The sequence below is a fragment of the Xyrauchen texanus genome, chromosome 24, assembly GCF_025860055.1.
Source record: "Xyrauchen texanus isolate HMW12.3.18 chromosome 24, RBS_HiC_50CHRs, whole genome shotgun sequence".
NCBI classification, from domain to species: Eukaryota; Metazoa; Chordata; class Actinopteri; order Cypriniformes; family Catostomidae; genus Xyrauchen; species Xyrauchen texanus.
Genome location: NC_068299.1, coordinates 8,003,573 through 8,021,393, shown reverse-complemented (window position 1 = coordinate 8,021,393; position 17,821 = coordinate 8,003,573). Strand labels below are relative to the sequence as shown.

The 17,821-nt window shown below is 38.4% G+C and overlaps 1 protein-coding gene across 1 annotated transcript in view; it reads left to right on the top strand.

The window, feature by feature from the left end:
* Nucleotides 1-712: 712 nt before the first annotated feature.
* Nucleotides 713-17,821, top strand: part of LOC127618046 (golgin subfamily A member 7B-like) — a 40,492-nt gene continuing 23,383 nt past the window's right edge. Inside the window, exons 1-2 of the mRNA XM_052090277.1 lie at nt 713-839; nt 10,269-10,394. Of these exons, the coding sequence (XP_051946237.1) occupies nt 828-839; nt 10,269-10,394 (138 nt within the window). The 5' untranslated portion in view covers nt 713-827. The remainder of the gene's footprint in view (nt 840-10,268; nt 10,395-17,821) is intronic.

Here is a 17,821-nt window from a genome sequence, read left to right as displayed (position 1 = left end):
AGGTCTTATGGGACGAATTGAAAATAAAAAGCCACTTTTGAAACAGAAAAACAAAAAGTAAAGGTTAGAGTGGGCAAAGAAACACAGACATTGGACAACAGATAATTGGAAAAGAGTGTTATGGATCTTAACCCCATTGAGCTTTTGTGGGTTCAGTTAGACTGTAAGGTGCGTGAGAAGTGCCCGACAAGACTTCTATGGCAAGTTCTGCAGGAAGTGTGGGGTGAAATGTTACCTGAGTACCTGAACAAACTGACAGCTAGAGTGCCAAGGACCTGCAAAGCCATGCTGCACATGGAGGATTTTTTTATGAGAACTCTTTGAAGTAGTTTAAGAAGTTCAGATTTTTTTTCTCCAATTGTAATAGTAATTTTTCACATTAGTAATGTCCTCACTATACATTGTGATCAGATGAATGTCACTTTGGTGAATAAAAGTACCAATTTCTTTCCATAAGAGCAAAATCTGTCCATTACTCCAAACTTTTGGCAGCCAGTGTAAATCTATATATATATTTATTGCCATTTAAAAGGCATGTTCAGTAAACACTGGTGTCATTATTTTAGAGACCACTTAAAATTCAGTTTATGGGGTGATATGCTCATCTGTTCCTGCTCTCTTTCTCTCGGAGTATTTATGAAAATCCTAGGTATTTAGAGGCACGAAGTGAAGTGCATATGTAGTAGTCACTCCTCCTTCTCTATCAGTATGACCGTGCTCCACCCTCTCCATCGCATTCATCCATCCTTTACTGTCCCACGAGTGAATAACATCGGATTTCAGCACCGGGACAGATCCTCCACACATACTCCACCGTCTCAGCCATCATGGCGACAGAGGTAAGAATTAACACACAATTCATCGGAGCTTCATTTGAGACGATGAGCGTCACTACGGACAGCAGGTCCGGTTTTTTTCACGATGGTTTGTAAAGTTATTTTGACACCTGCTGTATGTTTGAAATCTCATCTCGTTTCCTTTTTTAGCGCTTTTAGTCAGACGCGATCAAAAAAGCCAATTTAGAAACGTAGTCGCTGTTTTCTCTTGAAACTAATTTCGTCGACATTATACGGAGTGTATCAATGAAATAATCTTAAAGTTCTTATTTTATCCCGAAACACTAATATCTTGTGGTAAGAGCAGACGGGGCTTGATGAAGATTGAGTGAAACAGACAGACTGTTGTATTAATCAGCACCCTGGACAGAGACACAAACATACAGACTGAATCAAGATCCATCGCACAACCCGCGGACTCACTATTAAAACTATATTGGCTATTGATTACTACTCATTTTTAAACTCGTTATAATCTTGCCTTTACTTTTAGAAAAAGTCTAATAAAAAAGGAATGTCTTTGAGGAAACGCTGCGTGTTTTGATAGAAAGCCATAAGGGAAATCCACACTAGAAAATGAAGGTTACAAATCGTATAGTTCAGAATATTATTGTATTAGAGTTCGAGGCTGTTTCAAAACATCCAAAGATGTGACGGCACAATTGTTAAAATACATATTTAACCACCAATTTGCCACGTTGCTTGGCAACCTTAAACTGCGTACAGTTAGGTGATGTAACGATATTAGTTGGCGGACTAGTGTTCATTTATATTGGCTTGACAAAACCAACATACATATTCTTGAGTCAAGGGTTTTTGAAAACCCCTAAATCTAGATCAACATTTTTGACTGTCACTACAGATTTCAAGCAGCACTCACCAAACTCAGAACAGACCTTCAGACTGTTCTGACTTAAAGAAGCAATGTATTTTCTAACTGATCATATGACGCTTTTCCCATAGCAGATAATGTGAATCCAATAAATCCCGTAGACTTGTTGTTCACACACTGAATGTGAACAACTCCCTATTGCATCTATCTATCTATCTATCTATCTATCTATCTATCTATCTATCTATCTATCTATCTATCTATCTATCTATCTATCTATCTATCTATCTATCTATCTATCCATCCATCCATCCATCCATCCATCCATCCATCCATCCATCCATCCATCCATCCATCCATCCATCCATCCATCCATCCATCCATCCATCTATTGTATTGTAATTTTGAAACGTGTATAAAATCATGACCACTCACATGACATGAGGACTCTATCAGTAACCTTATAAAAGCTCTTTTATTCTACATGGGCCAGAGGCGCCCTCATGGGGGCTGCTATATTAGAATAACATGACCAGCTGAATACCACTTAATCTCATTAAACGTCTTGTTATTGGACACTTCCACTCATTGCTTTGCACGCAAACTCATGATTTATGTCAAATATGTAGAAAGAATCGATCAAGTGATCTCCTATGAGGTCAAACATGAAGACACCCAAACATGAAGACACTTTTATTTTATCATTATTCTCAATTGGACATGTAATAAGAGCATGGATATTTATTCTGTTCCCCAAAATATTTTTTTTTCTCTATATCCATCATCAGTTCCTTTCAAATAGCATCATAAATGGTTTATATACCTGTATAGATTGCATGGCAACCAATTTTCTGTCTACTTACTCAGCCATCTTGTTTACAGATTCATTCAAAAGGCAGGCAAATCCCTCCAGTGAGAATATACAATGAGATTCCACTGTTTGTAATGCTTTTAGGGAAACAATTATATTCCTCAGCAACCTAGTTATCTGTACTGGGATGCACCTATTGAAACTGATTGTTAACTTTTACCAAGCCAGTGTTTACTAGAGAAAATGTTTTTCCTGTCATAATAATAACTGTCACACAGTTGCTTTGGGCATCTTTTGCTCTGGTTGTCCTCCATCCTGCTTGTCTTTATTAAAATATGTTGTAATGAGTCATCTGAATGATCTAAGAATGCACCAAGTGCATTTCTTTCGATTGACTGGTCAGTTTAGCATTCAGTGCTTGTTAACTCTGAGTTTGTTTTTCTGATGCTTCCTTAGATGGATCTTATAGTTTCTTGACTATGAGCTCCCCAAATCAAGAACAATTAATTCTAAAAATAACTACTTCTGAAAATAGATCAGGCTGTGTTATGCAAGCTCTTGTGTCCCTGTGACATGTGATGTTTGATGTGTTTCTGTTTATTGCACAGGGCTGCTGTATAAGAAGGCCTTTAGAGGATTGCTTTCTATTCATCAGTCTCGATGAGACTCCAAAGTTAATAGTGTACTTTTTACCCTTGTGCAGGGGAATCAAAATGACTGATAAAGGAATAATTCACCATGAAGCTTTTGTTATAATTTACTCTCCTCATGTCATTCCGACCCTGCATTATTGTCTTTTTTTTTTTTACATAATAAGCATAATGGCTAATGTACATTTTTCCATATCATGAATGTGGAGGGTGATTTATACTGCCAAGCTTCAAAAAGTACCATAAAAGTATAATAAAAGTAATCTATATGACTTGGTGCTATATTCAAAGTATTTTTAAGCCATATAATAACTTTGTGTGAGGAGACCGAAATTTAAGAATCATGTTAAAAGTGGTTTGTTCTTGCACGTCACGTTACCAATCGCTATGCTGCAAGTTTGAAAAACACAACCACTAATGAAGTTTAAGAGCTAACGTACAGTTGAAGGGAAGATTATCAGTAAACCACTTAAAAAGACTTAAAGTTCCTCAGCCAACAGTTTAAAAAAATATATGTATATAGTTTGTTTATTTATGAATCACTATTCACATTTCTTGTATGAAAAACAGAAGCCTGGACATTCTTGCTAAAGATCTCCATCCTTTTTCATTGTAGAAAGAAAATTAAATGACTGGAATGACATAGGGTGAGCAAATGATGACAGAAGATCTACTTTGGGTTTACTATTCCTTTAAAGACCACCACATTGATTTGTTGTGTTTTAAGGGGCTGGTAGAACTCAACACAGCCATCTCTGGTTACATACTTGCACCCTGGTCCAAGCCCAATTAATTATACATACTACTTGAGTACATGTCTAGACTTTTTCAATGAACAGTTTTTTTGTCACTTGTTGCAGTAACTCTGATCTCCAATCTGAGTAATTCCAATTTGCATTTTATATTTCCACTGTGCGAATTGAATGTGCATGACAGAATAACAAAATAAGACCACATTACAGTAATGCTCAAAATTTTGTTGATACAGTTGTACATTAATAAGCTGAATGCTGAAATCCTGAAAGCTGAAAAGATTTTTGGGTCTTATTATGAGAAAGGAAGAAACACAGAGTAAGAGAGTGGACAAGAGAGGAGGACAGTGAGATAGCAAGACAGAAAGCAGCTCTACTGTGTAATGACACTCTTAAAATGTCACAGCTAACACAACCTGTAATTTGTTTAATGTGACCCTGAGGCCAAGTGCATATCTGGGAGCAGTTAGAGAACAACACGCTGGCCTTTCAAGAGCTGCTTCATTTTCTAACGGCATGACATTCATGCACTGTTTACACTCAATTAATCTTAAATATCTGCAGAATTGCTTTGATTTTCTCAGTTTTTAGTACGTGGCACATTAGCTGGCCTTGTTAGGTCAGTTAAAAGTTGATAATCTGAATAAAACTAGTAAAAATATGCAAAGCTAACAATTCATAAATGGTGCTTGGACAAGAATAGCCTACTTGTGATAAATTGTCATGAACTGCTTTACTTCTCAGTGTCATTTTAAGACAGATTATATCCATACAGTGGCCCTCAAAAACGTATTTAGACACTTAAGTCACACTTTAAGAAGTATGAATTATATAATTAGTCTTTGCATTGGGTAATAACATGTGAAATCAAATGGCATCTGCAAACTTGACCTTTTCTTAGAACTAACTTCACGTTTCTGAGCCAGTTTTGCATTTCCTTTAAAACAGCTGGTTTATTTCTTATTCATTTTTTATTGCCATTTTACTTTAAAATAAATACGACTTGGTGTGATATGGTACCGAATGCTTAATGCACATTCAAACTAAATACATATATTTCCCTGAGCTGTACTTCGATGTTCACCTATTTTTTCTTTGTAGAACTCTATTATGCATGATAATCATTCACTCATAAACAAGCTTCAGAAGACAGACAGATTATATTTAAGAGCAAATGAGTCTCTTGGGGTGATAGCAAGCTGAGTTTATTGTCTCCTGATTTTTAATTAACATGCAAAAGAAAATGTGCTAAATTTAAGATCAGCAGTGTTTGATTGTAATAGCATCTGTGTGTTATCGGTTCTGCTCGACCCGTTTATTGCATTGTTTAAGTATTTTCATTAAAATTAAGCACATTTTCCCCGTAACCCTATATTTAGTAGACTATGTAACGCAAAAAGATGATTTTTAATTCTGCATTACAGTAATTAACTTTATACACATTGCAGTAATGAGAATTAGATTTACTTTTTATATTGATTTATTTAAATACTATTTAAATATTAAAATATTTTAAATATGAATTTTATTTTAACATAATTAATTTTTTACTTTATTTATTTATGTATGTATTTATCCATTCATTCATTTTATTTTGATGACACTAAGGTCAAAAAGCAAAAATAATAATAATAATGTTCCTAAAATGATCCCTTAAATTTCTTAAAAAAAAACAACAACAAAAATGAATCAATAAATTAATAAAATAAACAAATATAAAATTACTCCTTGAGCAATTCACACATAATACCACATACAATAGATTACTAAATGGAATATTAATGATCTTTTTTTTGTGTGTGGCTCATTTACATAATCACATTGTGTCAGATATGTTGTTTCTCTGTGTCTAGATAATGAGCATACAAATCTACATATAATCTTAAGGTATGACAACTGTGTTCAGCAATGTTTGCCAGCTGGTTTGCACATCAGCGAGTACAAACTTGACATGATTGAAACTGATATCATATTGCATTTTAATGCTTCTAATGTCTTTTATGTGCTGGTTAAAACTGGGCCTATTAGATGATTTACTCTTTCTCTGTGTAATGGGTCCAAAACACTGCTAAACATCCAGCACTCCTGGGCAGGGCGGAGGTTTTCTATCACTATGTTGATTGGAGCCATTCCCTCATGACATGGTCAATAAAGTGATTTCTGGCTCTTCTACAGTTGTTGCTGTAGGGTTTCAGCATTTCCCTTTTTCTGTGAGAAGAAACTTGAGTGCTGTTAATGTTCTGCCTCTGTCACATCTGGTTAAAATCATCTTCCACATTCATGAGGGAAAGGAGAGGAAATGCCTCTAGAGCCTATGAAGTCTTGAAGCTACACATCTCTCTTCCTAATTTTCCTCTGCAGATCTGCTCAGCTACTTATGAACTACCTCTAGGTGTTGGCAGCATCTGGATTCAACCTCTGAATCCTCAGATTTTCTGCCATACACACTGTTTCATTAAAATGCGTAACCTTTTCCTCAACTGATGAATTTTAATTGGCTGAAAATACCGCACTGCTGAGGGTCGTGATGGCTGGTGATGCTAATGGTCTCACTTCAAAAATGTGACTCTATCCTATCTTTCAGACATACTCACCAATTACAGCTATGCTAACTTTGACAGCATGTGCTTTAAATAAAATGGATAGTTCCTCCAGTAATAATCTCACCTTGGTCGTATTGTGCATATTGCACACAAAATTGGCAAAAGATCTGGCAGAAATGAAGAGTTCTAATCTAGGGTGTGTTTCCTAAAACCATTGTTAGCCAATTATGGACGCAAGTTCCATCGTTACCAACATTGTTCAATGATTTGCTGTTTCTTTACCTGTGTTTAGAAGCATAGTTCCTTGTAAGTTTACTGTGTGGATATAATTTCACTTTGCTAAGGCTTCTGTATCTTTTATTCTATATATATATATATATATATATATATATATATATATATATATATATATATATATATATATATATATATATATATCTTTAATTCTGTCAACACTTTGAACTTGTTTACATGTATTTATGAAAACTGATCACTCCATGGTTTCACATAAAGCTGTGTTCTGAAACATCATGTTAATGAAAATGCAGCCGTATAAGGGATTTCAATTAAGGGAACAAAGGACTGTTAAGAGGAAGCACTTTATCACATGGTTTATGATGGGAACATGACTTTCATGTGTTTGTTAATGCATAAGTGGAGTTTAAATGTTTCTGAAGAGTGCGCATGTGCATATGTGCCCAAGTGCATGGGGGAATCATGAAGTCTGATGTAGAGGGTAACCCCACTATTGCAGTGCAATGCATCTGTTATATTACACAGGGCATGCCATTTTTCAACTTTCTCATTTTAAAGGGCTTTCTGGTGTACGTGTAAATTAGCTTTTAAATGTAATATTTTCAGAAGTAACTACTCCACCTCTTGCGTAACATCATTAATGACAGCTCTATATTATTGAACCAATGTGACACGAACAATGCATGTGCGACAGTTCCTACGATTTCAGGAAACATTCATGACTAGCTTGTTAATTTCTCCAACAAAGCATTGTACTATGGAGGTTAAGCAGAGAGTTTCATCACAGTTTGGGAAAAGCACCCCTGACTGGCTGGCACTGTGCAACGTCCTAAGTGGAAACAAAGTTGTGTGTACAAGTTACAGGATTGATAGAATGACTTATTTTGAAGAAAGACTGATCACTGTATTTGCGTAAAAAAAAAGATATTTTTCCAAAATTATTTTATATGGCTCATTAAACATATTGCGGCAGTTCCGAGGTGAAATATCCACTGGAAGGTTTTTAAAAAAAACAGGTTTTTAAGGTTAGTGCTATATTGAGGTAAACCTAAACCTTAAACCTTAAACCTAACTAATAAGGTCAAATAAAACCATTAAAGCAAATGTAAGGTCAAAACACAATTGCTGAACCAACCACGTCATTTTGTGGTTCTTGCGTTACACTTTCGGCTCACATTTCTATTTGCGCACAATGCAAGTGCAACAATCTTTCAGTTGAGCTCCTGCGCAATTTTATCACACTCAAACAAACGTATAAATGTTTTGATGCCATAAGATGGCATTGTGTGGAAAACAGGGCAAAAAGTAAATGTTTAATTGATTATGTGCCCTTTTACTCATAATTTGTGTGAAATTAAATGAAAGTGCATCTAGTGTTAATTTTAACAGGAAACTGGTGCGATTCATACAACAAGCCATTTAAAAGTCATTTTGCAAAAATGTAACATGTTTTTATGAGACCAGGTTTCCAGGTTAGTGGCATCTAGGTTTGTTCGAGGCACTTAGTAGCAAGTAGACTAGATACCCATGAGTTGAACTGTATTTTCCATTTTAATATTCTTGTTTTTATGAGTATTGTAGTATCAACATTTTCATATAAACCCTCCCCTAAATGGTACCGTACGTAGAAACAAAATTATATTTTATTGGTTGCTTTTCATGTTGGTTAGACAGACCTTTGCTGTCTAAGAAGACATTTGAAAATGACCAGAGTTTGTACTGATGGTCAAAAGTCTGGCAACATAAGACTACTCCTCTATAATACCACAAACTTACCGATAACAGTTTAGATGACCTCCCAAGTTTGAATAATTGGCCATATCTTCTGGGAAAATCCCAACTGTGGTTAGTCACATGACTAGATCAGCCACTTTCTAGCAGTAATTCCAACAGCTGCTTGGGGATTTCAGACAGCAGAACTGTTATTATGAGTGTCCCCAACCTGTGCTGGAATCTCTCTGAGCGGTGCCTCCAAAGAGGAGAGCAGGACTAATTAGGTTTGTCTCATTTGGAGGGAACTAAAGGCTTTGTGTGTCTCGTGGTAACAGAGAAGGCAAATTATTTTTCACGTCCATCCTAACGAAGCTTCAGTTGCTAATTCTGACTTTCTTTGAATTTTCTTTTAACTTATTTTTAATGTATAAAAAATGGGGTGGGGGAGGGCTGTTGGTTTAGAAGAGAAAATTTGCACAATTTGAGGAATTCATGTCTATGTATAGTGTGATCACTACAGATTTCAATATTTAGGGCTAGACTGTTGAAATCCCTAACAGTAAATATATAAATGTGAATAATTGTAATTAATGGATAATTGCCTTAGCAAGCATCAGAATGAAATACATATTTGTTTTATCTTTAAAACATTTATCAGATGCTTTTGTCCAGAGCAACTTTATCCATTTGGGGCGGCTGTGGCTCAAGTGGTAGAGTGGGTTGTCCACTAATCGCAAGATTGGTGGTTCGATTCCCGGCCCACATGACTCCACATGCCGAAGTGTCCTTGGGCAAGACACTGAACCCAAAGTTGCTCCTAATGACAGGCTAGCGCCTTGCATGACAGCTTTGCCATCATGTGTTTGTGTGTGTGTGTCTGTGTGAATGAGATGCAGAGTAAATCGCTTTGAATACCGCTATGGTTAAAAAGGCTCTATATAAGTGCAGACCATTTTCCATTTGGGGGAAAAAAAATAAATAAGATTTTCCCATTAAACGGATGCATTTATTACAGTGTGTTACATTAGATGGTAGTTGATATAGTATGCTCTGACAGACAGCTTCAGGATCCACAATCTGAAGAAAATCTGTTCTTAATTAATTTAGTTATTTTTATTTGAAAATGAAATTTATTAAGTTTATTTTTGCCTGCAGCCACTGTCAGTGGAGTGACTGAGTGTATTGTCTATAACAAAATCAGGAGAAAATAAGACAAAGCAAATGGTAATTATGGCTGAAAGGGTGTCCTATTGGATGTATCAAGTCTCATTCTGTCCCGCAGATGTTGTTGGCTCTCTTAATCTATTTTATGATATTTCCAGAACTGGTGAAGATGGTTTTAGCACATAAAACTCACTCTTTCTTTTCCTTTCTTTGATTTATACCATTTACCATTCTTCTTTCTGGCCCATGTTTTATACACATATTCTGTCATATATTAAAATATTATTGCTTTATAAGCCTCTGTCCACCCTTGATATAGACCCTTGATATAGAGCCAAGCTCTGTCACTTTGTATTGTGGGCTTTCTGTGTGTTAAGGAAGAGTTAGAAACCATAAAGCACTGACTAAAGTGACACAAAATGAGTCAAAGTATTAGGTAACTTATATAACAATTTTAAGGTGCAAAAATCTATTTTCCCATGATTCCCCTTAAAAGAGTGAAAACTGTGGCTCACACATTACTCTGTTTTATTGAGCAGCATGCGTGTGAGATTGGGGTGGGACCAATGGCAGATGGGGGAAACCTGTTTGAAAACAGTTACTTGTGTAATTACATTTGGTTAGTAATGCTTTAATTAACAACCTTTAAACCATATCTGTGTATCATCAGTCTGCCATCTTTTTTGAATATATATTTTGTTTCTACTTGTAGTTCCACAACCTTCAGGAGCTGCGTCACAGTGCATCTCTGGCCACCAAGGTCTTTGTCCAGAGAGACTACAATGACGGCACCATCTGCAAATTCCAGACCAAGTTCCCAGCAGAGCTGGACAGCAGGGTGGGTTTCTTCCTCCTGAGTCAGACCCACAGAGGTGATCACAACAAAAGAGCATTCACTGACTGCAGGCACTGTCTGACAGCTGAGACAAAAATGCTCCATCCTGCCCATACATATTAAGCAGAAAAAACAAATACAGAGAGAAGTGAGGAATGCAAAACATGTGTATGTATTTGTTGTATTGAGTGTAGTGCAAGAGAGGGTAGGGGGCAACTGATGTATCAAATAACCATTGTTTATGTTGTTGCGCATCCCAAGAGGCATTGCTCATCCTTGTAAACTTTTGAATACCTTAATATAAAGGGGTCATATTATGAAAAGTTTTTTTCAAATTGTCCTTGATATTTTGAAATAAGAGTAAACGTATTCCAACTTATCAGGGTTGTGCACCATTCGAAATTGAATGAAGAATGCCAACACATTTCCAGATCAGTTCCTGAAATTTGGATTTAATTTGAATTGAGGTAGCAAAGAGGACATAGAGTTGTCATTTAAATTTGAATTTAAGGAAGTAGAATTCAAATGGAATAGAATTCAAAGAAGTTCATGACTATTTTCTTAACTTCTTAATAAAACATTAGATTTTTTTCAGTATAACAAGAAACAAATTATCATATGCATGACAAATGGCTCCAACATTTAATTGTAAAGAATGTTCTCATATTAAGTAAACAATGTTGAAAAAACTGGGAATTGCTTATGCCTCAAAAGTATAGAAAATGGTTATTATTCCCCACAAACTTTGCTTTTGTGACCAGGACAGTGATATTTAGAAATTTACCAATTTCCAATGAGAAAATGGGAAAATTTGTGTCTTTTCGATCACATAAAGTCAGAAAAAAACAACATATGAATCCAAATTAACATGTTCTTATACTAAAGTAATATGTAAAGGTATTCAATGGAAAGGAGGAGGCGAGAACCGGCTTGACAATATAAATCGTAGTTTAATGGTAAACTTAAAAGACAACATAAACACACATGACGGACATATCCGCTAACGATCTCTCTCTCCCGCACGGCCCTCTGCAGTCAGCCTTTAAACCTCACGGAGGCATAATTAGCCTAATAAGAGACCGGGTGTGTAGGATCACGACCCGGCCCCGCCCTCCGCCCTGCCACATTCCTCCCTCGTTCTCTCAGGCTGGGGAGCCCCCGGCCTGACGTACACCCCCTTTCCCTGGGGGAGGGCGCCTTCGCGCTGTCTGCCGGCAGGTCATCCCCATCTACCTGGACGAGGGAGGGGACAAGGGGAGGGAAACAGAAATAATTAAAATGGGGGGTACTTCCTGTAACAGTGTAGTACCCCCCAAAAAACTGTAAAATTTAAAAGAGGATAAAGGCCATGCAGAGCGACAGTGACAGAGAGAGAGGAGAGAAAGATGAAAAGAAAAATCTTACTCTCCAGTTCTCCAATACGCCGCAGCTTGTTCCTCGGCCACTCCTCCACCCTTTATCGGACGACAGCTGTGCCTCTCCGGGCGGATCCGAGGCAGTCCTCCAGCCACTGGTGGACGGAACACACCGCCGCGTTCTCGGGGGAACAGAACGGGTCTCCCCCGCCCCTGGCAGCGGTCCTCTCGCTCCAGGCGGTCGCCAGTGAGCCCCTCTCCACTCGCGGTCAGCGGTCTTAAACCCCGCCGCGTTTCAGCGGCCGGTAGGCGACTCCTGCGCCCCTGGCAGCGGCCCTGACCGCTCCAGGCGGTCGGCTAGGAGCCCCTTCTCCCCTCGCGGTCGGCGGCCATCGTCCTCGTTCAGGCGGCTGGGCTCCTCGTCCCCCGGCAGATGGCCGCGGCTGCCCTGTTGGGGTGGACGGTAGTGGCGAGAACTCTACTACGACGTATCCCTCCTCCTTCCCGGGCTTTGGCACCAGTGTAACACAGTTAAAGGATGGGCAAGGAGGAGGCGAGAACCGGCTTTTCAATATAAATAATATTTTAATGAGAAACTTAAGACATAAACACACACATGACGGACATGTCCGTAAACAATCTCTCTCTCCCGCACGGCCCTCTGCAGTCAGCCTTTAAACCTCACGGAGGCATAATTAGCCTAATACAGGACCGAGTGTGTAGGATCACGACCCGGCCCCGCCCTCCACCCTGCCACATAATACAAAAATTAATACAAAAGATTTAGAGTAGTTTTTCGATATATACGATTATACTGTAAATCATTTTCTCGAATCAGCCCTCAAATGTACTCATCATAATTCAAGGTTTCCAGCCCTATGGCGTTATTTCCCTGTCAAATGTCGAGAGCGCATTATTGTAGCGCGAAAGTACATTAATGTTATGCGCGAGCGCGAATCCCTCTGCTCGCGCGCGGAATATAATGCGCCGAGCGCGAATCCTCTGCTCGCGCGCGGAACTGGGCGCGCGCTCTCAGATACACGCTGCTCTTGAAAGAATTTTCTCTGCGCTCGCTCAGAGAATATGCCTGCACTTAAAACGTGTTCATTGCAATCGCGAATCTCTTCGCTTAAAGTAAGCGTGTTTGTGCTTAGACTGTGTCCCGTGCGTTCGCGCATGCCCAAGTACTTTCTCTTCGATTTCTTTCTCTTTGCTCTTGGCATAAACGCTGTCAAAACGGCAACAACCAATCAGAAAAGGCTTCAACGACTGACCAATGAAAACGCGACATCGTACATGGAATCTTATTGGTTGATATTGAACCGCACATGTTCATGTGTTCAATCAAGACGATTCAATTCAATCAAGACGAGCCGAGATGGATCCGCAGAATCGACGATCTCAGGTAAACAGTTTTATTTGTTTTGATGTTAAATATGTCAAATGTATCTTAGAAATGTCTGGGAAGAGGGCGATTGGATTATTTTACATATAAATGACCTAGACTGTCAACCACATTCATACTACAGGCGCTATGCCCATTGTAGTGAGATTTTTGAGCCAAATAGATTTGAAAGCCGATTCCAAAAGGCAAAAATAATATTTTACGCCTGATAATTAACACATTGTCTCGTGCAATCACACCAGTGATTAAACATTAAGTACGTAGCGAGATCAACTGCTAAATTCAAATCTGAAAAAAGACTTGGGGAAAGATAAGGTGGCAACATGCCCCGTAAAATTATGCTAGTCCTATATCTATTATGGCTGTCACGAATGAAGTGATGTGAAATGAAAAGTGTCATCTGCAATAGATTTTCTTTATCGCGGATTGCAGCGTTGAGTGTTATAACGTTAATCAATCACCCACTTTCTGTTGAGCTTAATTAATGCAGTTTGGCCAATCAGAGGCATTTTGATTAAAGGACAAGTTCGGTATTTTACACTTAAAGCCCTGTTTTAAGATCGCTTCTGATGAAATAGAACGGTTAAGATTAAAATTTGGACCAAGGCGTCATAAAACCAACGCACATGGCACCCTTTAGCGTCAATATGAGACGCAGATATATATGGGCCAGAAGGCGCCTCCTAGTGGTCTAACCCTAACCAATCTTTCAATCTTAACCGTTCTATTTCATCAGAAACGATCTTAAAACAGGGCTTTAAGTGTAAAATACCGAACTTGTCCTTTAATCAAAATGCCTCTGATTGGCCAAACTGCATTAATTAAGCTCAACAGAAAGTGGGTGATTGATTAACGTTATAACACTCAACGCTGCAATCCGCGATAAAGAAAATCTATTGCAGATGACACTTTTCATTTCACATCACTTCATTCGTGACAGCCATAATAGATATAGGACTAGCATAATTTTACGGGGCATGTTGCCACCTTATCTTTCCCCCAAGTCTTTTTTCAGATTTGAATTTAGCAGTTGATCTCGCTACGTACTTAATGTTTAATCACTGGTGTGATTGCACGAGACAATGTGTTAATTATCAGACGTAAAATATTATTTTTGCCTTTTGGAATCGGCTTTCAAATCTATTTGGCTCAAAAATCTCACTACAATGGGCATAGCTCTGTAGTATGAATGTGGTTGACAGTCTAGGTCATTTATATGTAAAATAATCCAATCGCCCTCTTCCCAGACATTTCTAAGATACATTTGACATATTTAACATCAAAACAAATAAAACTGTTTACCTGAGATCGTCGATTCTGCGGATCCATCTCGGCTCGTCTTGATTGAATTGAATCGTCTTGATTGAACACATGAACATGTGCGGTTCAATATCAACCAATAAGATTCCATGTACGATGTCGCGTTTTCATTGGTCAGTCGTTGAAGCCTTTTCTGATTGGTTGTTGCCGTTTTGACAGCGTTTATGCCAAGAGCAAAGAGAAAGAAATCGAAGAGAAGAGTACTTGGGCATGCGCGAACGCACGGGACACAGTCTAAGCACAAACACGCTTACTTTAAGCGAAGAGGAGAGATTCGCGATTGCAATGAACACGTTTTAAGTGCAGGCATATTCTCTGAGCGAGCGCAGAGAAAATTCTTTCAAGAGCAGCGTGTATCTGAGAGCGCGCGCCCAGTTCCCGCGCGCGAGCAGAGGGATTCGCGCTCGGCGCATTATATTCCGCGCGCGAGCAGAGGGATTCGCGCTCGCGCATAACATTAATGTACTTTCGCGCTATAATAATGCGCTCTCGACATTTGACAGGTCTTGATGCTGTTGTAATTCAGTGAGCCAGGAAAGAGACGGGTACTTTTTGCCATTATAGAGCAGCACAGTTTTGAGGCTCCTGGATGAGCTGTCAATGAAGAGGCATCACTCATTCTGGTTACAGGTCGATTCCGATAGCCTCGAACAGACTGGTCACATTGTGGCAGAAGCAGGGCCCATCTTGAATTTCTTCAAATTTCTATCCGAAATTTCTTCGGATAGCGAACTTCATGGCTCTCTTTTCCCCTCTGTACCATCCTACACAAATACATTTATTTCACCCTTGACTAATGTAGAGATTCTTGCAACATTTTTATATATTAAATATTTTTTCAAAAACATTGAAAATTGTAAAACATTTTAAAATTAAAAACATTTACAATTTAAAAAATTTTTTTTCTATAACAAAATTCCGAGCAACAATTGTCCATCTTACCTTCAAGAGTTTTTTTTCAGTGCTCGCAGGTGAAATGAGGTGCCCAGGGTTTGTCTTGATCCTCGACAGGCATGTCGAAATATGCTTTGTAGGCCTCACACATCTTAGCAGATGCTTCCACAGAGTACTTTTTCACTCTTATCTTGATAAATATGCCGCAGACATAGCAAAATGCATCTGCCGGATGCTTGCAACCTCTTGATGCCATCTCAGAAAAATGCAGATATGTATCCACTTAGGCAGCTGGAGCTAAACTGAACTGGTGGACTTAAGGCCCCTGTATTTATACTACTATTTATATTACTGGAAAGTTATAGAAAGTTTTAGAAGTTACTCCAAGTTTACTCAGCATTGACTCTATCTGGAATGTTTTGGAAAATAGGTGCATTTCAAAATATCACTGTCCCGGTCACAAAAGCAACATTTGTGGAGAATAATAGCCATTTTCTATACTTGTGAGGCATAAGCATTTAGGAAATAACACTTACCCAGGAACCAATTTTTTTTTTTAAATAAGTTACAGTGTTATTGTAGTTTGGTAGTTTTAGTCATGCATATGATAATATGTTTCTTGTTATACTGAAAAATCTAAGTTAAGAAGTTAAGAAAATAGTCATGTGAATTTCTTTGAATTTCATTCCAATTTAATTTTAAATTAAAATTGCAATTCTACATCCTTTTTGCTATCTCAATTAAAATTAAATCCAAATTTCAGGAACTGATCTGGAATTGATATGGCATTCTTCATTCAATTTTGAATGGTGCACAACACTGCATGAAAGTTACTTATAAATATATATTTTTTAAATTATTATTTCAAGTTTTACAAACACATCACTTTTTACTTTACTTTTAATCACTAATACATATAATTACATGTAACGATGATTAAAATGCCCCCTATAGACATTTGTATTTAATATACAGTCTCATTTTATAGACTATGGAGGAAGAACGTTTAATTTCAAAGAATGCTGTAATTTGCTCAATATATTAAACAATCAATAGATTGAAATATTGAATCTAATTTAATGAGGTTATCTGAAAACAATGTGGTGGACCATTTCTGGTGCTGTGCAGCAAAAACAAAATGTTAATTACATTTTTTTGTTTATTTTAGAAAGAAAATGTTGTCTAAAAGTTCAAAAAAATTACAAATTAGGAAATAAATAGGTATACTTTGTAAAAAATACTAACATAATTATTTGTCACAAAATGTGTCTTGGACTGATGAAATTGTTTAGTGTGACTGTGTTGAATTTCTTTGAATTTCAATTCAGCACATTCCACTTCCTATCATTCCAATTCAAATTAAACTTCCTGTGGGGTGTGGCCAATTCAATATCAATTCCAACTATGAATTGAAAGGGTGTTCATTCTGAAATCCAAAATTTTGCACAACCCTGCTTTTGTGAACTAAATCTATTTAGTAACACCGTTATTGTGGCAGGGCGGAGGGCGGGGCCGGGTCGTGATCCTACACACCCGGTCCCGTATTAGGCTAATTATGCCTCCGTGAGGTTTAAAGGCTGACTGCAGAGGGCCGTGCGGGAGAGAGAGAATTGCCAGAAAGCACGACAGACGGGAGAGTGCGTCTCAATCGTGCTCTATAAAATTGTATACATATACATTGTGAGAAAGCACGAGCAATAAAAAAAGGTCTAAACTTGAACTTGCCTCGTTGTCTCCTGACTCCTCCATCGCTCCAATCAGACCAGTTCACAGTGGTGCCGAGAACCCGGGTTTGGAGGAGAGCACCGCTATGGAGCCTTCACCGCTGGCCGAAGTCATCAACGCCCTCACCAGCATCCAGCAGACACAACACCATGCCCTCTTGGAGGTTCGCCGGGAGCAAGAACAACGCTTCCAAGCCTTGCTCCAGGCACAAGCCGAGGACCGACAAGCGCTGCGGAGCCTGATCGCCGGAGAGGTGGCTGGTGCTGCGTCCTCCTCGGTTCCCACCCCACCGCTTGCCCTCGCGAAAATGGGGCCAAGCGATGATCCGGAGGCCTTCCTCGACCTGTTCGAGAACCGGCTTGACAAAATAAATCATAGTTTAATGGAAAACTTAAAAGACAACACAAACACACATGACGGACATGTCCGCTAACGATCTCTCTCCCGCACGGCCCTCTGCAGTCAGCCTTTAAACCTCACGGAGGCATAATTAGCCTAATACGGGACCGGGTGTGTAGGATCACGACCCAGCCCCGCCCTCCGCCCTGCCACATTTATATTTACTGCAGTTTAGTTTTCTAAACCCTGTTTCAGAGTGATTCATTTCATATATTTGAAAAATATTGTGCTGTATTTCTAGGGATTTCCTAGAAAAAGTTTGCAGACCCACATTTTCACAGGAGAAAGCAACAAAGTGCTCGAGAGGCTCCCCTGTACAGTATCTGAAAAGT